Raw genomic sequence first — 25,234 nt, forward strand, 5'->3', positions numbered from 1 at the left:
CCTGCTAAGGGTTTAATATTAGAATATATAAGGAACTCCTACAACTCAAGGACAATAAGATAAACAAGCCAATTAAAAAACGGGCAAATGATTTGAATAGACATTTCTCCAAAGAAGAGAAACAAATGGCCAAAAAGCACATGAAAGGATAATAGACTTCTTTAGTCATTCCAAAAAAACCAAACTCACTGCCCTTGAGTTGAATCCAACTCATAGCAGTTCTATAGGACAAAACAGAACTGCCCCATAGGGTTTCCAAGGAGTGCCTGGTGGATTCAAAATGCCAACCTTTTGATTAGCAGCCATAGCTCTTAACCGCTATGCCACCAAAGTTTCCTCATTAGTCATTAGGAAAATGCAAATCAAAACCACAATGAGATACCACTTCACACCCACTAGGATGGCTAGTATTTTTAAAAAAAGAAAATAACAGTCTTATCAAGGATATGGAGAAATTGGAACCCTCGCACATTGCTGATGCAAATGTAAGTGGTGCGGCTGCCATGGAAAACAATTTGGGAGTTCCTCAAAAAATTAAATATAGTGTTACCATTAAAAAAAAAAAAAAACACCAAACCCACTTTCATCAAGTCGATTCTGACTCATAGCAACCCCACAGAACTACCTCATAGAGCTTCCAAGGAGCTCCTGGTGGACTCAAACTGCCAGCCTTTTGGTTAGCAGCTGTAGCGACCCCGCAATTCCACTCCTACGTATATACCCAAAAGAATTGAAAGCAGGGACTCAAACAGATACTTGTACAAGAATATTCATAGCAGCATTATTCACAATGGCCAAAAGGGAGAAAGAACCCAAATGTCCGTCAACAGATGAATGGATAAACAAAATGTGGTATATCCATACAATGGACTATTATTCCACCATAAAAAGGAATGAAGTTCTGATACATGCTATGACATGGATGAACCCTAACAATGTTACGCTAAGGGAAACCAGGCACAGAAGGACAAATACTGCATGATCCCACTTATATGAAAAAACTAGAATAGGCAAATGCAGAGCCACAGAAAGTAGAGTAGTATTTACATGGGCTGAAGAAAAAGGATATGGAAAGTTAATGCTTCATGGGTAGAGAGTTTCTGTTTGGTCAACGAAAAAGTTTTAGAAACAAATGGTGATGGTTGCACAAATTCTAAAAATAATTAATGCCACTGAACTATACACTTAAAAATGGTTAAAATGGCAAAATTTATGCTATATATATTTTATAACAAGTTTAAAAAAAAAAGACTAGGTCAGCCATTCTCAACCAAACTTTATGATTTGCACCCAGAAAACTATTTGAAAATTATTTTTAATTCTCCCAAGAATGAACATAACTAGCACCATTCAAGATACACAGATGAGAAGTTAATTCATAGCATACGGTAGATGCCTTAAGGTTATAAATGCTATGGCCACCTTACACTTATATCTTCTTTTTGTGTGTATTGGTACATGTATGTGCAGGAAGCTTACTGGGGAGTGTTCTTGGGAACAATAACCATGAGGGATCGTAATGTAGCAAAATGGCTTGTCTAAATTCAGAAGGTACAGGGCAATGGGTTTCTCTTTTTATATGGCCTTTCTGGCCATGGTCTTATAACTCCCACAAAATGACTGGGTGGGACCATGCAAATAAAGTGCTTGTGGCCCACTAAAGGGACTGGTCAGTTCTGCCATTCTGCTAGGCCTATCAGGGGTGATCCCACAGAGGTTGAGGGGGACCTCACTACCATTAAGAAGAGCGAGGAGCAGAGCGTGTCCTTTGGACTCAGGCTCCCTGAGCTGAGAACCTCCTAGACTCATGGAGCTAAAGAGCTGTAACACTTGCCAAAGCTGGGAAGAGGCCAGGCCCAAGCAGAACCCTGCAGCAGGAGGCCAAGAGTGAGTTCTGCCTGCGGTAATGGTCAAAAATAAGCTGTCCTGAAAATCAATCAGTGTAATCTACCACATAAATAAAAGATAAGGAAAGAATCATATGATCATCTCAATCAACACAGAAAAGGCATTCGACAAAGTCCAACACTCATTCCTGATAAAACCTCTCAATAAAATAGTTATAGAAGGGAAACTTCTCAACATAATAAGGGGTATCTATGCAAAACCAACGGCCAACATCATTCTTAATGAAGAGAGGCTGAGAACAGGAACAAAAAGAGGATGCCCTTTATCACCACTCCTTTTTAACATTGTATTAGAAGTCTTAGCTGGAGCAATAAGGCAAGAAACAGAAATAAAGGGCATCCAAATTGGTAATGAAGAAGTTAAACTGTCCCTAAATGATACCACACTTAGAAAATCCAAAAGACTCCAAGAGAAAACTACTGGAACTAATAGAAAGATTCAGCAGAGTTGCAAGATACGAGATAAACATACAAAAATCAGTTGGATTCCTATACACCAATAAAGAAAATGACAAAAAGGAAATCAGGAAAAGAACACCATTTATAATAGCCCCCCCCCAAAAAAAATACGGAGGCGGGGCCAAGATGGCAGACTAGGTGGACGCTACCACGGATCCCTCTTGCAACAAAGACTCAGAAAAACAAGTGAATCGATCACATACATAACAATCTACGAACCCTGAACAACAACCACAGATTTAGAGACGGAGAACGAACAAATACGGGGAGGCAGCAATTGTTTTCAGAGCCTGGAGCCAGCGTACCAGTCAGGTGACCTTCGGCGCCCGATTTGGGGCAGAGCCTGGGGGGCAGACGGCACAAACAAGGGGCCCAGCCCTGGCCCCCGAACTCATCCCGGGAGGGGGCCCAGCCGGTTCGTGCAGGCGGAGTGGCGGCGCAGCCGGTGGGAGAAGTCTCCGGGAGACAGTGACTGGTCTTGGAGTGGGGAGAGCAGCGTCCCAGCCAGGGAACCATCCCACCGGGATTTTGGCGGGGCGCGGGCACGGCATAAGCGAGGGGAGCAGCTCCACCCCCCTGAACTAGCCCCAGAGCGGGGGGCCCAGCCGGTTCGCAAGGGCGGCGTGGCGACGCGGCCGATGGGGGAGGTCCCCGGGGGGCAGCGACTGGTCTTGGAGCAGGGAGAGCGCGGGGGCGCGGTGACGAGGCTGGCGGGACGGGGAATCCCCGGGAGGCAGCGACTGATTTTGGAGTCGGGAGTGCACCGTCCCAGTAGGGGAACCTTGACGTTGGGCGTGGGGCTGGCAGCTGTGGATCTGACCGTGACTCCAGCGGGCCAGACCCCCCGGGGGCAATCTCCACATAGCCACCACACATAGGCAACGCGCCCCGTGGAAATCTCAGATATAATAGTCATTCCAAGCAAGACAAGCAACTCTGGCTATGTTCTGAGGTGCTACTCTCCTATCTCTCTGATCCCTCCCCCACCCGCCCCAGGCGGCTTCATTAACAGCCGAATAGCCTGAGCCAGAGGGAGAACTCTGATAGGGATCTGACTGTATTTTTTTTTAGCGGATTTTCTGGGAAAACCAGTTTTCCAGTGATGGCTCGGAGACAACAGTCCATATCAAACCACATAAAGAAGCAGAACATGACAGCTTCTCCAACCCCCCAAACAAAAGAATCAAAATCTTTCCCAAATGAAGATACAATCCTGGAATTATCAGATACAGAATATAAAAAACTAATCTACAGAATGCTTCAAGACATCACAAACGAAATAAGGAAAACTGCAGAAAAAGCCAAGGAACACACTGATAAAACTGTTGAAGAACTCAAAAAGATTACTCAAGAACATAGTGGAAAAATTAATAAGTTGCAAGAATCCATAGAGAGACAGCATGTAGAAATCCAAAAGATTAACAATAAAATTACAGAATTAGACAACGCAATAGGAAGTCAGAGGAGCAGACTCGAGCAATTAGAATGCAGACTGGGACATCTGGAGGACCAGGAAATCAACACCAACATAGCTGAAAAAAAATCAGATAAAAGATTTTTAAAAAATGAAGAAACCCTAAGAATCATGTCGGACTCTATCAAGAAGGATAACTTCTGGGTGATTGGAGTCCCAGAACAGGGAGGGGGGACAGAAAACACAGAGAACATAGTTGAAAAACTCCTGACACAAAACTTCCCTGACATCATGAAAGACGAAAGGATATCTATCCAAGACGCTCATCGAACCCCATTTAAGATTGATCCAAAAAGAAAAACACCAAGACATATTATCATCAAACTCGCCAAAACCAAAGATAAACAGAAAATTTTAAAAGCAGCCAGGGAGAAAAGAAAGGTTTCCTTCAAGAGAGAATCAATAAGAATAAGCTCAGACTACTCAGCAGAAACCATGCAGGCAAGAAGGGAATGGGATGACATATACAGAGCACTGAAGGAGAAAAACTGCCAGCCAAGGATCATATATCCAGCAAAACTCTCTCTGAAATATGAAGGCGAAATTAAGATATTTACAGATAAACACAAGTTTAGAGAATTTGCAAAAACCAAACCAAAGCTACAAGAAATACTAAAGGATATTGTTTGGTCAGAAAACCAATAATATCAGATACCAGCACAATACAAGGTCACAAAACAGAACGTCCTGATATCAACTCTAATAAGGAAATCACAAAAACAAACAAATTAAGATTAATTAAAAATAAATAAATAAATAATACACATAACAGGGAATCATGGAAGTCAATAGGTAAAAGATCACAATAATCAATAAGAGGGACTAAATATAGGAGGCATTGAACTGCCAGATGGAGAGTGATACAAGGCGATATAGAACGATACCAGTTAGGTTTTTACTTAGAAAAATAGGGGTAAATAATAAGGTAACCACAAAAAGGTATAACAACTCCATAACTCAAGATAAAAGCCAAGAAAAATGTAACGACTCAACTAACATAAAGTCAAACACTATGAAAATGAGGATCTCACAATTTACTAAGAAAAACGTCTCAGCACAAAAAAGTATGTGGAAAAATGAAATGGCCAACAACACACATGAAAAGGCATCAAAATGACAGCACTAAAAACTTATTTATCTATAATTATGCTGAATGTAAATGGACTAAATGCACCAATAAAGAGACAGAGAGTCACGGACTGGATAAAGAAACACGATCCACCTATAGGCTGCCTACGAGAGACACACCTTAGACTTAGAGACACAAACAAACTAAAACTCAAAGGATGGAAAAAAATATATCAAGCAAACAATAAGCAAAAAAGAAGAGGAGTAGCAATATTAATTTCTGACAAAATAGACTTTAGACTTAAATCCACCACAAAGGATAAAGAAGGACACTATATAATGATAAAAGGGACAACTGATCAGGAAGACATAACCATATTAAATATTTATGCACCCAATGACAGGGCTGCAAGATACATAAATCAAATTTTAACAGAATCGAAAAGTGAGATAGACACCTCCACAATTATAGTAGGAGACTTCAACACACCACTTTCGGAGAAGGACAGGACATCCAGTAAGAAGCTCAATAGAGACACGGAAGACCTACTTACAACAATCAACCAACTTGACCTCACTGACTTATACAGGACTCTCCACCCAACTGCTGCAAAGTACACTTTTTTTTCTAGCGCACATGGAACATTCTCTAGAATAGACCACATATTAGGTAGTAAAACAAACCTTTGCAGAGTCCAAAACATCGAAATATTACGAAGCATCTTCTCAGATCACAAGGCAATAAAACTAGAAATCAATAACAGAAAAACTAGGGAAAAGAAATCAAATACCTGGAAAATGAACAATACCCTCCTGAAAAAAGACTGGGTTATAGAAGACATCAAGGAGGGAATAAGGAAATTCATAGAAAGCAACGAGAATGAAAATACTTCCTATCAAAACCTCTGGGACACAGCAAAAGCAGTGCTCAGAGGCCAATTTATATTGATAAATGCACACATACAAAAAGAAGAGCCAAAAGCAGAGAACTGTCCCTACAACTTGAACAAATAGAAAGTGAGCAACAAAAGAACCCATCAGGCTCCAGAAGAAAACAAATAATAAAAATTAGAGCTGAACTAAATGAATTAGAGAACAGAAAAACAATTGAAAAAATTAACAAAGCCAAAAGCTGGTTCTTTGAAAAAATTAACAAAATTGATAAACCATTGGCTAGACTGACTAAAGAAAAACAGGAAAGGAAACAAATAACCCAAATAAGAAACGAGAAGGACCACATCACAACAGAGCCAAATGAAATTAAAAGAATCATTTCAGATTACTACGTAAAATTGTACTCTAACAAATTTGAAAACCTAGAAGAAATGGATAAATTCTTAGAAAAATACTACCTACCTAAACTAACACATTCAGAAGTAGAACAACTAAATAGACCCATAACAAAAAAAGAGATTGAAACGGTAATCAAAAAACTTCCAACAAAAAAAAGTCCTGGCCCAGACGGCTTCACTGCAGAGTTCTACCAAACTTTCAGAGAAGAGTTAACACCACTACTACTGAAGGTATTTCAAAGCATAGAAAAGGATGGAATACTACCCAACTCATTCTATGAAGCTACCATCTCCCTGATACCAAAACCAGGTAAAGACATTACAAAAAAAGAAAATTATAGACCTATACCCCTCATGAACATAGATGCAAAAATCCTCAACAAAATTCTAGCCAGTAGAATCCAACAACACACCAAAAAAATAATTCACCCTGATCAAGTGGGATTTATACCAGGTATGCAAGGCTGGTTTAATATTAGAAAAACCATTAATGTAATCCATCACACAAATAAAAGATAAAAACCACATGATCTTATCAATTGATGCAGAAAAGGCATTTGACAAAGTTCAACACCCATTTATGATAAAAACTCTTACCAAAATAGGAATTGAAGGAAAATTCCTCAACATAATAAAGGGCATCTATGCAAAGCCAACAGCCAATATCACTCTAAATGGAGAGAACCTGAAAGCATTTCCCTTAAGAACGGGAACCAGACAAGGATGCCCTTTATCACCGCTCTTATTCAACATCGTACTTGAAGTCCTAGCCAGGGCAATTAGGCTAGACAAAGAAATAAAGGGTATCCAGATTGGCAAGGAGGAAGTAAAGCTATCACTATTTGCAGATGACATGATCGTATACACAGAAAACCCTAAGGAATCCTCCAGAAAACTACTGAAACTAATAGAAGAGTTTGGAAGAGTCTCAGGTTATAAAATAAACATACAAAAATCACTTGGATTCCTCTACATCAACAAAAAGAACACCGAAGAGGAAATAACCAAATCAATACCATTCACAGTAGCCCCCAAGAAGATAAAATACTTAGGAATAAATCTTACCAAGGATGTAAAAGACCTATACAAAGAAAACTATAAAACTCTGCTACAAGAAATTCAAAAGGACATACTTAAGTGGAAGAACATACCCTGCTCATGGATAGGAAGACTTAACATAGTAAAAATGTCTATTCTACCAAAAGCCATCTATACATATAACGCACTTCCAATCCAAATACCAATGTCATATTTTAAGGGGATAGAGAAACAAATCACTAATTTCATATGGAAGGGAAAGAACCCCCGGAGAAGCAAAGCATTACTGAAAAAGAAGAAGAAAGTGGGAGGCCTCACTCTACCTGATTTCAGAACCTATTATACAGCTACAGTAGTCAAAACAGCCTGGTACTGGTACAACAACAGGCACATAGACCAATGGAACAGAATTGAGAACCCAGATATAAATCCATCCACGTATGAGCAGCTGATATTTGACAAAGGACCAGTGTCAGTTAATTGGGGAAAAGATAGTCTTTTTAACAAATGGCACTGGCATAACTGGATATCCATTTGCAAAAGAATGAAACCGGACCCATACCTCACACCATGCACAAAAACTAACTCCAAGTGGATCAAAGACCTAAACATAAAGACTCAAACGATAAAGATCATGGAAGAAAAAATAGGGACAACCCTAGGAGCCCTAATACAAGGCATAAACAGAATACAAAACATTACCAAAAATGATGAAGAGAAACCAGATAGCTGGGAGCTCCTAAAAATCAAACACCTATGCTCATCTAAAGACTTCACCAAAAGAGTAAAAAGACCACCTACAGACTGGGAAAGGATTTTCAGCTATGACATCTCCGACCAGCGCCTGATCTCTAAAATCTACATGATTCTGTCAAAACTCAACCACAAAAAGACAAACAACCCAATTAAGAAGTGGGCAAAGGATATGAACACACATTTCACTAAAGAAGATATTCAGACAGCCAACAGATACATGAGAAAATGCTCTCGATCATTAGCCATTAGAGAAATGCAAATTAAAACTACGATGAGATTCCATCTCACACCAACAAGGCTGGCATTAATCCAAAAAACACAAAATAATAAATGTTGGAGAGGCTGCGGAGAGATTGGAACTCTTATTATACACTGCTGGTGGGAATGTAAAATGGTACAACCACTTTGGAAATCTATCTGGCGTTATCTTAAACACTTAGAAATAGAACTACCATACAACCCAGAAATCCCACTCCTCGGAATATACCCTAGAGATACAAGAGCCTTCACACAAACAGATATATGCACACCCATGTTTATTGCAGCTCTGTTTACAATAGCAAAAAGCTGGAAGCAACCAAGGTGTCCATCAATGGATGAATGGGTAAATAAATTGTGGTATATTCACACAATGGAATACTACGCATCGATAAAGAACAGTGACAAATCCGTGAAACATTTCAAAACATGGAGGAACCTGGAAGGCATTATGCTGAGCGAAATTAGTCAGAGGCAAAAGGACAAATATTGTATAAGACCACTATTATAAGATCTTGAGAAATAGTAAAAACTGAGAAGAACACATACTTTTGTGGTTACAAAGCGGGGAGGGAGGGAGGGAGGGAGAGGGTTTTTTATTGATCAATCAGTAGATAAGAACTGCTTTGGGTGAAGGGAAAGACAACACTCAATACATGGAAGGTCAGCTCAATTGGACTGGACCAAAAGCAAAGAAGTTTTTGCTTCAAAGGTCAGCGGAGCAGGGGCAGGGGTCTGGGGAACATGGTTTGAGGGGACTTCTAAGTCAATTGGCAAAATAATTCTATCATGAAAACATTCTGCATCCCACTTTGAAATGTGGCGTCTGGGGTCTTAAATGCTAACAAGCGGCCATCTAAGATGCATCAATTGGTCTCAACCCACCTGGAGCAAAGGCAAAGGAAGAACACCAAGGTCACGTGACAACTAAGAGCCCAAGAGACAGAAAGGGCCACATGAACCAGAGACCTACATCATCCTGAGACCAGAAGAACTAGGTGGTGCCCAGCCACAATCGATGACGGCCCTGACAGGGAGCACAACAGAGAACTCCTGAGGGAACAGGAGATCAGTGGGATGCAGACCCCAAATTCTCATAAAAAGACCATACTTAATGGTCTGACTGAGACTAGAGGAATCCCGGCGGCCATGCTCCCCAGACCTTCTGTTGGCACAGGACAGGAACCATCCCCATAGACAACTCATCAGACATGAAAGGGACTGGTCAGCGGGTGGGAGAGAGATGCTGATGAAGAGTGAGCTAATTATATCAGGTGGACACTGGAGAGTGTGTTGGCAACTCTTGTCTGGAGGGCAGATGGGAGGATAGAGAGAGAGGGAAGCTGGCAAAATTGGCACGAAACAAGAGACTGAAAGGCCTGACTCAATAGGGGGAGAGCAAGTGGGAGTACGGAGTAAGATATATGTAAACTTATATGTGACAGACTGATTGGATTTGTAAACGTTCACTTGAAGCTTAATAAAAGTTAATAAAAAAAAAAAGTTAAAATATTCAGTGAAAAAAAAAAAAATACTTCGGAATAAATCTAACCAAGGATGTAAAAGACCTATACAAAGAAAACTACAAAACACTACTGCAAGAAACCAAAACAGATCTACATAAATGGAAAAACATACATGTTCATGGATAGGTACACTCAACATTGTGAAAATGACAATTCTACCAAAGCGATTTACAAATACAATGCAATACCGATCCAAATACCAACAACATTCTTTACAGAGATGGAAAAACTTATCATTAACTTTATATGGAAAGGGAAGAAGCCCTTGATAAGTAAAGCACTACTGAAGAAGAAGAATAAAGTAGGACTCCCACTGCCTGACCTCAGAACCTACTATACAGCTATGGTAGTCAAAACAGCCTGGTACTGGTATAAACACAGATATATTGACAAATGGTATAGAATTGAGAACCCAGATGCGAATCCATCCACCTATGGTCACCTGATCTTTGACAAGGGGCCGAAGTCCATCAAATGGAGGAAACAGTCTTTTTAACAAATGATTCTGGCAAAACTGGATGTCCATCTGCAAAAAAATGAAACAGGACCCATACCTCACACTGTATACAAAAGCTAACTCAAAGTGGATCAAAGACCTAAATATAAAGCCTAAAACCATGAAGTTCATAGAAGAAAGAATACGATCAACACTAGAGGTCCTAATACATAGCATTAACAGGATACAAATCACAACCAACAACACACAAGCTCCAGAGGATAAGCTAGATAACTGGGATCTTCTAAAAATTAAACTCTTACGTTCATCAAAAGACTTCACCAAAAGAGTAAAAAGAGAACCTACTGACTGGGAAAAAGTTTTTGGCTATTACAAATCAGACAAAGGTCTAATCTCTAAAATTTACAAGAAAATTAACACCTCTGCAACAAAAAGACAAATAATCTGATTAAAAAATGGACAAAGGAAATGAACAGACACTTCACCAAAGAAGACATTCAAGCAGCCAAAAGACACATGAGGAAATGCTCACCATCTCTAGCCATCAGAGAAATGCAAATCAAAACCACAACGAGATACCATCTCACCCCAGCATTACTGGCACAAATCAAAAAACAGGAAATAACAAATGTTGGAGAGGCTGCAGGGAGATTGGAACTCTTATGCACTGCTGGTGGGAATGCAAAATGATACAACCATTTTGGAAAACAATATGGCGTTTCCTTAGAAAGCTAGAAAAAGAAATACCATTTGATCCAGCAATCCCACTCCTAGGAATATAACCTAGAGAAATAAGAATCGTCACATGAATAGATATAGGTACACCCATGTTCACTGCAGCATTGTTCACAATAGCAAAAATATGGAAACAACATAGATGCCCATCAACAGATGAATGGATAAACAAACTGTGGTACATACATACAATAGAGTATTACGTGATGCTAAAGAACAACGATGGATGCATCTGGAGGACATTATGCTGAGTGAAATAAGTCAGTTACAAAAGGACAAATATTGTATGAGACCACTGCTGTAAAAACTCATGAAAAGGTTTACATACAAAAAAAAAACCATATTTGATGGTTACGTGGGTGGGGGGGTGGGGATGGAAAAACACTTAATAGACAATAAATAAATGGTAACTTTGGTGAACGGTAAGACAGTACACACTACTGGAGAAGCCAGCACAACCTGTACAAGGCAAGCCCATGGTAGCTCCACAGACACATGAACCTGAGGAACCGAATTGCTGGGCTGAGGGCTGCGGGTACCAGGGTCTCAGAGAACCTATAGCTCAACTGGCATACAGAGTTTATAAAGAATATGTTCTACATTCTACTTTGGTGAGTAGTGTCTGGGGTCTTAAAAGCCTGTGAGCAGCCATCTAGGATACTCCACTGGTCTAACCCCTTCAGGAGCAAGGAAGAATGAAGAAAACTAAAGACATAAGGGAAAGATTAGTCCAAAGGACTAATCTAGACTGACTTCACTGCATGGCCTCCACCAGACTGAGTCCAGTACAACTAGATGGTGCTCGGCTACCACCACTGACTGCTCTGACAGGGATCACAATAAAGGGTCCCAGACAGAGCTGGAGAAAAATGTAGAACAAAATTCCAACTCAAAAAGAAAGACCAGACTTCCTGGCCTGACAGAGACTGGAGAAACCCTAAGAGCGTGGCCCCCAGACACCATTTCAGATCAGTAATGAGGTCACTCCTGAGGTTCACCTTTCAGCCAAAGACTGAACAGTCCCACGGAACAAAACAAGACTAAAGGGGCGCACCAGCCCTGGGGCAGGGACTGGAAGGTAGGAGGGAACAGGACAGCTGGTAATAGTGAACTCAGGGTTGAGAAGGGAGAGTGCTGACTTGTCCTGGAGTTGTTAACCAACGTCATACAACAGTGTGTGTACTGTTTGATGAGAAACTAGTTTGTTCTATAAACCTTCACCTAAAGTTCAATAAAAAGAATAAGCTGTCCTGATCAAAGAACTGTATCCTGAGTTTTTCCTGATCCGGAATTTTACCCTGTTACTTCCCCAATAAACCACTGTTTTAGTCATCTAGTGCTACTATAACAGAAATACCACAAGTGGATGGCTTTAACAAAGAGAAATTTACTCTCTCATAGTCTAGGAGGCTACAAGTCCAAATTCAGGGCATCAGCTCCAGGGGAAGGCTTTCTCTGTTGGCTCTGGAGCAAGGTCCTTGACGTCAATCTTTCCCTGGACTACGAGCTCCTCTGTGCAGGAACCCTGGGTCCAAAGGACGTGCTCTGCTCCTGGCGCTACTTTCTTGGTGGTATGAGGTTTCCTTGTCTCTCTGCTCGCTTCTCTCTTTTATATCTCAAGAGAGTGGCTTAAGACACATCTAATCTTGTAGATCTCATCAATATAATTGCCACTAATCCAACTCATTAACATGGATTTACAACACACAGGGAAATCACATCAGATGACAAAATGGTAGACAATCATATGATACTGAGAATCATGGCCTAGCCAAGTTGATACACATATTTTGGGGGGACACAATTCAATCCACGACAACCACTTAACTGTTAGTACAGTTCATGAGTTCTGTGAGATGCTGCAGCAAAATTACCAAACTCGAAAATAGGAGGAAAAGTACTGAGGGGAGGGGGAATAGTTGGTGTCAGAGATGATGGATGGATACAGCAGTTTGGAGATATTGGACATTTGGGACATCTTTAACCTCTACCTTAAGGGAACCAGCTTTGTGCTGATTCTTATAATAGAAATTACTCATTACATGAGGGTTAAGAATCAGGACCAGTGCAAAGCTGGTTTCTTTGAGGCAGAAGTCAGGTATATCTCCTCCTTCCCACTGCTCCATAATTTCTGACACCAGTTGCTCCCCCATGACACTCTCTACTTAGCTCTGCAGGGTTTGATAATTCACTGCAGCAGCCACACAGAACTCACAGACCATACTCACAGTTATATGGTTTATTAGGGAAGTAACAGTCTACAACTCAGGATCAGGATCAACTTGGAAGTAACAGGAACAACTCGGATCAGCAGCAGAAAACGCACAGGTCTCCAGTGATCAGGGGGCACAGCTGGGTAGCTGCCTTCTCTTCTGGGTGGCTGACTTCTCTGCTATGCAGGCCTTTCCACCATCGGGAGCTCATTCATCGGCCTCTTTGCTGTAGGCCTCTCCACTGCAAACTGGCCCAGCTCCAAGCCACTGTAGCAGTTCTCTCAGCTATAGCTCTCCTAATGGCAGCTTTCCACCATCAGGTGTCTCTGTCTTTGGGCCTCTGTTATTGGATGCTCTGCTGTTACTATCTGTCTCAGTCCCTCTGCTGTCGGTCTCTTTGCCACTAACCGGCCCAGTTCATAGCCAGTATAGCAGCCCACTCAGCTATCTCAGCTGCTCTCTACCATCAGGGCTCTTTGCCACTGGCTCTCTGCCCCTGGCCTCTCTGCCACTAACTGGCCCAGCTCATGGCCAGTGTAGCTTGCTTTCTCTGCTGCTCTCTGCCAGCAGGCCTCTGTGCTGGCAGGACTTTCTGTCACTGGCCTCTCCATCGCTAAATGGCCTAGCTCATAGCCAGTATAACAGCTTCGGGACCACTTGGCTCCCATGTGGCTCTACTTCTCTGCCAGCTCAGCTCTTAGCCAGCATGTCTCTCTCTCTTTCAACTGTTTATATATCCTGATCCTCATCAGTTACAAGGTGGGCCTCCCTCATCAGACCAGAGTTAAACCGATCCTAAAGCACCAATCAACTCACAGATGCCAATCAACTTAGGTCTTGTTAATTACCAGACAAAAGTATCAAACCATCAAGTTGTTTACAACTTACCCAGGAAATGTTAATAAACTGGATGAAGGGGTAGAAAACAACCTGGGAGCGTCTCCCCAAATTGGTTCTCCATGAACTAGCGCAAAGGTAACTCCTCAGGGATTAGAGGAAAATCTCCCAAGCTGTTTTTCTAAAGAACGAAGGCAAAACGTCACATAAACTCACTGCAGTACAGGGATCAAGGAAGCAGGACTGGGCAATGGGAGAAGCTGAACTGCAATACTGCACTCGGGTCACAACAAAGATCTCAGCTGATCCCATAGCTGGGATGGCCCCTCAGAGTCGTTCCTGAATTGAAGCAAAGGGGCTGTAGAGCTTCCTTCTGACATTGTGTCAAGTTACTCCAGGGCTACTTTTTGTTAATTCTGAGGTCCTTTCAGCTTGTTCCACCTTAAAACAGACAGAATCCACATGAACTTCCAGACTATTGGTTTTGAATACTCAATGAACTATTGTGATTGATGCTTCATTTCTGATTCCAGTTTCACCCTGGAAATAATGTCATACTAAAAAAGCAAAATATGTCATCTAATAAGAACACATATGATATAAAAAAATCAAAACAATGATAACTAGTTGATTTTAGACAAAACTCAAAAATGAAGTAACTTTATCTAAATTAAATCCTTCACTCTTATTACTACTTCATCACCCAGTAACAAGTTGTAAGGCACTTTACAAAATAATTTCAGATATCCTTTCAGAATTTCCCCAGCCCTCTAACTAGGTTAACCCCCTCTCCCATTATATACTCTCCAAACACCCTATATCCTTTTCTCTAACATTCTAACACTTAAAATAAGTGGTCAATGTCTGTCTTTCACAGTCTATTCACACCACAGGGGCAAGGACTAGACTGACTTCTCTGCAAACTCACTACCTGCCTCTGTGCCTGACACATAGCTGGTACTTGATGAAGGCTTAACGACTAGTTAGAAAGTATCCCCAAATGGATCAAAAACTAAAAAGCAACTGTTTCTATCTACCAATAGTACATAAACTTGTTAAGTCACTAAAACAGATACCCCAACATGCTTTTAAAGAATTTACTACCTATAGGGTTGTTTGAGTTGGAACTGACCCAATGGCAGTGGGTTTGGTTTTAGATTCAGTTCCAAAAAGTAAAATATGACAAGTTTACAGGCCCCACACCAAAAAACAAAACAAAACACACCCATTGCCATTGAGTTGATTCCAACTCACAGTGACCCTATAGGACAGAGCAGAACTACCCAATAGGGTTTCCAAGGAGCGGCTGGTGGATTCGAACTGCTGAGCTTTTGGTTAGAAGCCAAATGCTTAGCCACTGTGCCACTAGGGCCCCCTACAGGCATTAGAAGAAGAAAAAAGGTGGACTCTAACTCCCTATTCCACCCTTACAAACCCACTCATAACATAAAGTAGTAAGAATAATTTAAACTTACTTCCCCCTACCCCCATCACCTTTGGAAACTAAATAAGATGAGGGTACAGGGGAAGGGAGAGGGCCTTTTGGCATCTTAACCAAAAAAAAAAAAAAAACCAGTAGGAATAGGCCATAAAATCTTTCCAAGTTCTACTCAAAAAGACAAGTAATATATAATTAAAGTCACCTATCCCTATTTTAATATACATTTGTAATAATAAAATGTATATTACATTTCTGTACTTAAACTAAATAACTTACTTTAATCTCTTTAGTAATAAAATATGGCACTTTTTAATCATGACTAGAAATGTCATATGACATTGATTATAATATTAAAAACACAGTCAATTTACTTCACTTTAAAAACAGACAAGACCCTTAGTAGACACGCTGGCAGACAGCATAATTCTACTAAATTCACCTTATGCAATAAATTTTCTTTTAGACCCATACCAAAATTGGCTCTCTTTCTTCTTTCAAAAGAAATTAAAATTTGCATGTGAATTACAGAGTTCAAGCTCATTTATCAATGCTAGACCATGGACTCTGAAAAATGTCATGTTCCTTCATGCCAGTTTCACAGCTTCTGAATCATGATTGATATTCCTTCCCATCTAGAAATGGCCACATTAACAGGAGCTCTCAAATGACCTTGAAAGTGTTGCTTCACTCTCCACATAAAATAATTCTTTGGCATCTGCTTATTAGTCAACAAATCAATTTCAAATGCAAATTAATAAAATAATAATTCAGATTAATATCCCTGCAAGAATGCTAACTAAATGCAAATGCCTATCTCTCTGTTCTCCTCTCAGGGGGTTCTCCAGCTCTTTATTGTAAGTATAAAATACCACCTGGGTTAACAGGTGACACTGAGGGACTCCCAAAGATGACTTTGTTCAATGGCACAAATCAGTCAAAACCGAAAATGGGTCTTAGATACCAAATGCAAGTCATTCAACTTACCTTCTAAAAACTTACAGTAATCTTTTAAATATGTTTCTAACTTTATTATTAAAAACTGTTTTCTAGAAATATTTCTTCCTAAATTTACTCATAGTTAGCTACATAGCAATTTAAAAAAATTTTTTACAATGCAGATTTGAGAGGTGCAAATGGTTAGTGCACTTGGCTACTAACTGAAAGATTGGTGGTTCAAGCTCACCCACAGGCACCTTGGAAGAAAGGCCTGGAGACCTACTTTCAAAGAATCAGCCACTGAAATCCCTACGGAGCAGAGTTCTACTCTGATACACACAGGGTCGCCATGAGTCGGAATCAACTCAATGGCAACTGATATTCTGACTATTTCGACTTTATGACATCATAAATATATAAAGCAGGAGCCAAATTGAAAGAGCTCCCACTTTACAAATACGGGACAATTTGAGCATGGAGGATAACCTACTAAACAAAATAAGGATCTATGAATGAATGAATAACAGAGAGAAGGGGATATTCTTCTTTATAGTACAATGCTAATTAATAAATGTAGAAAGAAAAATGGGGTTAGAAAGTCGCCATCTTACGGCCATCATAGTAATGATTTCTCAGGCAAGAATGATCAACTGATGCTAACACTAGTGGGTGAAAGTATGATAAGAAACAGGATAGCTACATGTTGTAGTGCGCCATCGAGTTGATTCCAACTCATAGCAACCCTGTAGGACAGAGCAGAACTGTCCCATAGGGTTTCCTAGGCTGAAATCTTTACAGGAGCAGATTGAAAGGTCTTTTCTCCAACACAGCCACTGGTAGGTGGGTTTGAACTGCCGACTTTTCAGTTAGCAGCTGAGTGCTTAACCATTGTGGCACCACGGCTCCGATAGTTACGTAGTTTCAGGATAAACCAGTTGCTATCCAGTAGTCCAGGCCATCCCAACTTACAGCAACCCCATGGTGTCAGAGTAGAACTGTGCTCCTCAGGGTTTTCAACGGCTGGTTTTTCTGAAGTAGACTGCCAGGGCTTTCTTCTGAGGCACCTCTGGGTGGACACAAACCGCCAACCTTAGCAGTCTAGTACATTTACCATTTGTACCACCCAAGGATTGCCTACAAATTACTTAAAAGTAACAAAGGAAGAATACTAACTTTACAGTGGTGAAACCTGGTGAACTCCACTTTAGTCAAGTGACTAAAGTTAACTTCACCAAAGATAGGATAAACCCAACATATTGTGCCTCCTAACATGATGCATTGAGAGCATAACATCACTTCTGTGATAGTCCTGCCAAAAATACATAACCTGAATCTAATCAGAAGGAACATAAGACAAACCCATATTGAGACAATGGACATAATTTTTAAATGACTGTAGATTAGATAATATTGTATCATTGTTAAACACTTCCTGATGTTGATCATTAAACTGTAGTAAATGAACCTCCTTGTTCTTACAAAATACATACTAAAAAATTTTGGGGAGTAAAGGGGCACGTCTGTAACATACCCTCAAATGGTTCAGAAAAAAAATGTATACATGTATAAAGCAAATGTGTCACACTGTTAACTGGTGAAACCCTATGAAGAGTTTTAAGAAGTCTTTGTACTATTCTTGCAACTTTTCTGTAAGTTTGAAACTATATCAAAATAAAAAAGCTAAATATGTGTATGTGTATTTGTGTGTCCTGTTTGGGAAATGTTCTCGTCATTCTTCATACACTTATCCAAATCATTCATCAGTACTTAATGATTTTACAGCAGCCACCTTAGCCTGACTTCAAATTTTAAAAATAAGTCAAGGTCAAAGTCTTTAGAAAACAACAATAAAAATATGGAAATACTATCTATGCATATTGGGAAACTGTGTACATAATAAGATAATTACATAAACTAATGATTCCATTTATTCTGTTAGCTCTACAAGATCACTGAGTCCTAAATTCTCTCCACCAAAAGTATCAGTTCACATATACCAGACTTCCAACCTGTCCACAAAACCACCTTCCAATTACTGCTTCCAAGAGTCTGTGATTCCTGGAATTTTCCCAAATCCACGACTTTAACTTGTTTATGTTTATATCCTCTGAGGGAAAAAAAAAAAAATCCCCTCAGGGAAAGAGAGGACACTAACCTGAAGGATGTAAGTTTGAACTTTTTAGAAGAAAGGGAGTTAGGATCTTTTTAAGGAGCAAAGATTAACTACTAGAAAAGAGTTTACAGACATCTAGAAAGATCACTAGCTATGTCTCAGGGAAAATATGCTCCCCTTCCCCGAACCCTCCAAAAAATAAAAAACATCAGGGAAGTTTCTGACCTAAGTTTAGCCATCTAGTTTCTCATTTAACCTAAGCGTCAATGAGAAACTCTACAGAATCCACAATATAAACTATTGTTACTTGTAATTGGTCAATCTCCAATACTGTCCTCTCGTAAGATAAGGACAAAAATATATTTTCTCTCAGCCCCTCTCACAGAATGCAGGGAGAAATGTTCACTATTCAAAGCACCCAAAACCTACCACTACCAAGTTCCCTGGCTGTTTAACCAACAATCTACTAGTTTAAAAGCAGGTCAGCCTGCAGTACAAAAAGGACGCTCCCCCTTTCAAAATTGGCTAAAGCCGTTGAAGTGGATTATTGGTTTTGCACATCCAATCACCCAAAACCAGCCCTGCCCCACTGGCCGGAGCGCGCGTCCACGCCCCCTCCCCCCGCACCTGACCCAGCAGCCACAATGCGCCCAGTGGAGACATTTTAATTCTTCCAGACATGTCAGCTTCCAGGCCGAGTCCAGGCTTTAAACTCTCCCAGGAGGGCCTCCCCGCAGCGCCGTTTTGTTCCTTCGGGGAAAGATTTTCTAGGGGCATCGCTGCCCGCACCCCGCCGAGCGTGGAGCACCCAGGACGCCTGGCAGAAGGGAGAGAGACCTAAGGGTGGAAAGGGGGACTGGGGAGAGGGCGGGACGGAAGGAGGAGGGGCAGCAGGAGCGCAAGTTCACTACTCGGGGTCACCCTGACCCCCGACCTCTGACCTGTGCCCGAGCTAGCGGCCCCTAAGGATCAGGGGCCAGCCCCAGTCCCAGAGCCTTGGGCCTCGGCACCGAGCTCCAGGTCAGGATAGGCCTGCCTGCCACAGGGCCAGTCGGGCCTGTCGGAGCCGGTGACCTTCTCCAAGACCCTCACTGGGACGACAGGTTTTGGTGGGATCGTCACCGAGCTCGGCCTCCACGACTGCACTCACCGCCCGCCGGAGCTGCCCAGGAGCTGCCGCTCGGAACATGGTGTCTGCGACCGTCCTCCCCGCCGCAGCCTCGGCCTCACGGCAGCCCCCCGCCTGGCAGCCACAGCACCGCCGCCGCCGGTCACTCCAAGTCTCGCGAGACGAGCGATTGCGAGCGAGCGCCCATTGGGCGGTGCGCAGCCAATGGGGACGGCGGAAAGGTGGGGCGGGACTCGGGAGTAGGGTAAAGGTGAGGCCGTTGGCTGGGAGGCTCTGCGAGGCGGCTGAACGGCGGAGGGAAGCAGGCGCGGTCTGCCTCGCAGCCCCACTGTGGGCAGCCTTGTTCCAGCGAACTTTACTACTGAACTGATGACGTTACTCTCCTGGGTTCCCAGGCCTCAGGATGAAGTCCACCCCACTCACTCTGTTCATTCATTCTCTCATTCATTTATTCACAGTTATCGACTCTGTGGCTGTAATGTGCTAAGCAGTTTTCTAGGTGGTGGTGGTGGTAGTGCCGTCGAGTGGGTTCTGACCCGCAGCGACCCTATATGCAACAGAACAAAACACTGCACAGTCCTGCGTCATCCTCATGATCGTTGTTATACTGGAGCCCATTGTTGCAACCACCTGTGTCAATCCATGGGTCTCCCTCTTTTTCGCTGACCTCTCCCAAGCATGATGTCCTTCTCCAGGGACATCTAGGTGAGAGGAATATAATAAAAGGATGCATAAGGTGTTGTCCTGCCCTTGGGGACTTCACAGACTCTGGAGGAAAAATACAAATAAGTATATAATTTCTATTATGTGAGGAAGAGGAGTAAGAAAAAGAGATGAGGGTTCACAGAGTTGGTGATATTTGAGCTGGATTCTGGAACAAGGAACTGCGTAGTCAAAAAGAGGGGAGGACCATGAAATGACTAAGGAGTTGGGAACCCAACTTGAGCATAAGTTGTATCCACTTCAGACATGTTGGCGCTCGTGTGGTGGTCGAGGGCTTTGGGACCCACCAGTAAATCTGTATGTGGGATACCGGGAGGGGCAATTCAGTATTATGTTTATCACTGCATTTGCCTCCCAACCCAGCTCCCCACTGAACTCAAATTTGAGTCCTATAAGTGCAAGGAAGAAGAAAGAGTACTTTAAGTAAAAACTGAAAGGGATATTTTACTAAACAACATGCTAAAAATTGGGATACAAGCTAACCTCTTTCCCTGCCCCCACACCTATGACAAAGCAAAACACGAAAGGGGAGAGAAGCTCCCCCACCCACGCTGGGCAGCTTTGGCACCCCAGAGGTTCCAGTGAATCAGCAGCAGCTGTGGCCAGCAGAGGCCCGTTGCCCATAGGACATGGTGGTTTCTAGCAGAACAGGGCCAGGGTAGACAAAGAGCCCAAAAATTGGAAAGCCTGTGACAACTGACCAGATCTGTTTTTTGGGCACACAAGAGATGCACCCCAGGGATGTTACAAGTGGGGAAAGTGCCAGAGAAGTGCAGACTACAACATTGCTATTATTTTCCCTGTACGTATTTTGTGATCTGTCTCTACCTCTCAGGTACTAGCTGCTTCGTGGCAGGAACCCTGGTGTTAAATATCTGGTTTATGTTTGTGGATGTTCAGTGAGTGAGTGTGAAACTTTGATGAAATTGGAAAGGAAGGAAGAGAGGGTGGGAGGACGTAGTCACCCCTTGAAGACTGACTTCAGCCTATTTGGAAAAACACCTCACTGTCCTCTTTTGTCTTTACAGGCCAGTTTCAGGAGCAGCTCCCAGGATTCTGGCAGGCCTCTCTTTCTAGTGGAAACTTAGAAGAGGAAGGGTTAGTGGAATAAACTATAACCCCCAGGCTGCTGCAACTACTGATACTCATTGTCTCCTTCCTCCTTATCTGTTGCCATTGAGTGGATTCTGACTCATGGCAACCACATGTGTGTCGGAGTAGAACTGTGCTCCATAGGGTTTTCCATGGCTGATTTTTCAGAAGTAGATTGCCAGGCTTTCTTTCCGAGGTGTCTGTGGGTGAATTCGAACTGCCAAGAGCATGTTAACCATTTGTACCACCCAGGGACTCCTCCTTTCTCCTTATCTATTCTAAATTCTCCTCAGCCTCAGCCGGCAGCTCTGATGACCACAGTGGCCAACCCGTTGCCACATAAACCAAAATACACTACAGTAAATCCACCAGCAAATCTTGTTGAATTAAAAAAAAAAAAAATCCTGTTGGCTCTACCTCCAAAACTACCTCAAATTTGACCTCCTCTTGCCACTTTTTGCTGCTTCAACCCTAGTCCAAGATGCCATCATCTCTCGCGGGAATTATTGCAACAGCCTCTTAGCTGGTATCTTAGCTTCCACATTTGTCTCCACAGTCTATGCGCCTCAGAGCAACCAGTGATGTTCTGAATACATAAATCATACCTCATCATTTCCTGCTCAAAACCCTCTCGTTACGTTGGGAAAAAAGAAAGTCAAAGCTCTTGGCATGGCTTCAAAGCTCACCTTGCTCTGGCCCCTGCCTAGCACTCCAATTCATTTCCTCTTTCCTTCCTTTTTCTTCAACTCCTGTTGTTGTTGTTGGTTCTCACTGTGTTACAGAGTAGAACTGCTCCATAGGGTTTTCTTGGCTATAATCTTTTTTTTTTTTTTTTTTTGTCCTTTAGAAGAAGGTTTACAGAACAAACTAGTTTCTCATTAAACAGTTAGTACACATATTGTTTTATGACGTTGGTTAATAATCCCGTGACATGTCGACACTTTCCCTTCTCAATCCTGGGCTCCCTACTACCAGCTTTCCTGTCCTCTCCTGCCTTCTAGTCCTTGCCCCAAGGCTGGCTTGCCCCTTTAGTCTCGTTTTGTTCCATGGGCCTGTCCAGTCTTTGGCTGAAGGGTGAACCTCAGGAGTGACTTCATTGCTGAGCTGAAAGGGTGTCCAGTGGCCATATTCTCAGGGTTTCTCCAGTCTCTGTCAGGCCAGCAAGTCTGGACTTTCTTTTTGAGTTACAATCTTTTCCTACATTTTTCTCCAGCTCTGTCTGGGACCCTCTATTGTGATCCCTGTCAGAGCAGTCAGTGGTGGTAGCTGAGCACCATCTAGTTGTACTGGACTCAGTCTGGTCGAAGCCATGGTAGTCGTGGCCCATTAATCCTTTGGACTAACCTTTCCCTTGTATCTTTAGTTTTCTTCATTCTTACTTGCTCCCAAAGGGGCGAGACCAGTGGAGTATCCTAGATGGCCACTCACAGGATTTTAAGACCCCAGATGCTACTCACCAAAGTCGAATGTAGAACATTTCTTGGCTATAATCTTAACAGAAGCAGATCATCTCCAGGTCTTTCTTCCATAGTGCTGTTGGGTGGGTTCAAACTCCCAATCTTTAGCTTACACATTGAGCACAAACTGTGCCACCTAGGGGCCTTCCGTGTCCTACTAGTCCTCAAATATAGAAGCCTGATCTTGCCTCAGGGCCTTTGCACTTGCTGTTCCCACTATGTGGAGCTTTTCCACCAGATCCTCTATATGGTTTGCTCCTAGTCTTCAGTCAGGTCTCAGCTCAAATACCACCACCTCGTAGAAGCTTTCCTCTACCACCACAGCTATCCCCTTCCTCCTTTTTCCATCCCCTTAACCTGTTTTATTTTTCAGAGCAGGGACTTTGTACTGTTCACTATTGTATCCCTGCTACCTAGAACAATGTCTGGTCCATATCAGAACTCTGTATGTACTTTGTGAATGAATAAATGAATGAATGCATGGATGGATGAACATGTTTGCCTATGTATGCAGACTTCACAGGGCCCTTGGCCTGCACTGATCTCTCCCTCCTCCTCATCCCTCTGGTCTTTGCCGTTTGTGTCACAATACAAACATTTCATTGTATCCCAGGGGCCAGCTTGAGTCTTAGGTTGTTATTCACTTTATTTTATTGTTTGACATTTAACATGCATGACACTTATTACCCCAACTGAACTGACACTCTCTTAGGTCAGAGTCCCTGTTGTGTACGTATTTTTATTCCCTTCATCACTTGACAATGTACCAGGCATGTAGTGTGTACTAAATAAATATTTGTTGACTGTTCGAATGAAGAGTGGTAGAAATTGGTAATAATCATGAAAGGAAAAAGAAAGGAAGAAGAAGGAATTTTGGGAAACAGGCAAAGTTAGAACTAACACACATAATCATTTGAATTTTAAATTTTATAATGAATGGCCAGGAGTGTAAAAGCTCGTTCTTTTGCTTCTCCTTTAAAAAGTAACTTTCTCCCAGATAACTGGGAGCTCCTAAAAACCAAACACCTATGCTCATCTAAAGACTCCATCAAAAGAGTAAGAAGACCACCTACAGACTGGGAAAAAATTTTCAGCTACGACATCTCCAACCAGTGTCTAATCTCTAAAATTTACATGACTCTGCTAAAACTCAACCACAAAAAGACAAACAACCCAATTAAAAAAATGGACAAAGGATATGAACAGGCACTTCACTAAAGAAGACATTCAGGCGGCTATCAGATACATGAGGAAATGCTCTCAAATCATTAGCCGTTAGAGAAATGCAAATCAAAACTACAATGAGATTCCATCTCACTCCAACAAGGCTGGCAGTTGTCAAAAAAACACAAAATAATAAATGTTGGAGAGACTGTGGAGAGATTGGAACACTTATACACTGCTGGTGGAAACGTCAAATGGTATAACCACTTCAGAAATCAATTTGGCGCTTCCTTAAAAAGCTAGAAATAGAACTACCATACGACCCAGCAATCCCACTCCTCAGAATATATCCTAGAGAAATAAGAGCCTTTACACAAACAGATATATGCACACTCATGTTTATTGCAGCACTGTTTACAATAGCAAACAGATGGAACCAACCAAGGTGCCCATCAATGGATGAATAGATAAATAAATTATGGTATATTCACACAATGGAATACTACGCATCGATAAAGAACAGAGATGAATCGGTGAAACATTTCATAACATGGAGAAACCTGGAAGGCATTATGCTGAGTGAAATTAGTCAGTTGCGAAAGGACAAATATTGTATAAGACCACTATTATAAGAACTTGAGAAATAGTTTAAACTGAGAAGAACACACTGTTTTGTGGTTACAAGAGTGGGGAGGGAGGGATGGTGGGAGAGGGGTATTTACTAATTAGATAGTAGACAAGAGCTACTTTGGGTGAAGGGAAGGACAACACTCAACACAGTGGAGGTCAGCACAACTGGACTAAACCAAAGCAAAGCAGTTTCCTGAATAAACTGAATGCTTCAAAGGTCAGTGAAGCAGTGGCAGGGGTTTGGGGACCAGAGTTTCAGGGGACATCTAAGTCAATTGGCATAATAAAATCTATTAAAAAAAATCCTGCATCCCACTTTGAAGAGTGGTGTCTGAGGTCTTAAATGCTAGCAAGCCACCATCTATGATGCATCAATGAGTCTCAACCCACCTGGATCAAAGGAGAATGTAGAACACCAAGAACACAAAATAATAACAAGCCCAAGAGACAGAAAGGGCTACATGAACCAGAGACTGCATCATCCTGAGACCAGAAGAGCTAGACGGTGCCCGGCCACAACCGATGACTG

The 25,234-nt window shown here is 41.9% G+C and overlaps 1 protein-coding gene across 2 annotated transcripts in view; it reads right to left on the reverse strand.

The window, feature by feature from the left end:
* Positions 1–19,792, reverse strand: part of ETFA (electron transfer flavoprotein subunit alpha) — a 94,656-nt gene extending 74,864 nt beyond the window's left edge. The window contains exon 1 of one of the 2 annotated variants that reach the window (XM_023552957.2): positions 19,138–19,565. In XM_023552957.2, the coding sequence (XP_023408725.1) occupies positions 19,138–19,287 (150 nt within the window). In that variant the 5' untranslated portion in view covers positions 19,288–19,565. Of the gene's footprint in view, positions 1–19,137; positions 19,566–19,660 lie in introns of those variants that run through there. The other variant, XM_010593776.3, reaches the window with a different exon arrangement.
* Positions 19,793–25,234: the final 5,442 nt, after the last annotated feature.

This window comes from Loxodonta africana, chromosome 13, assembly GCF_030014295.1.
Source record: "Loxodonta africana isolate mLoxAfr1 chromosome 13, mLoxAfr1.hap2, whole genome shotgun sequence".
Lineage (NCBI taxonomy): Eukaryota > Metazoa > Chordata > Mammalia > Proboscidea > Elephantidae > Loxodonta > Loxodonta africana.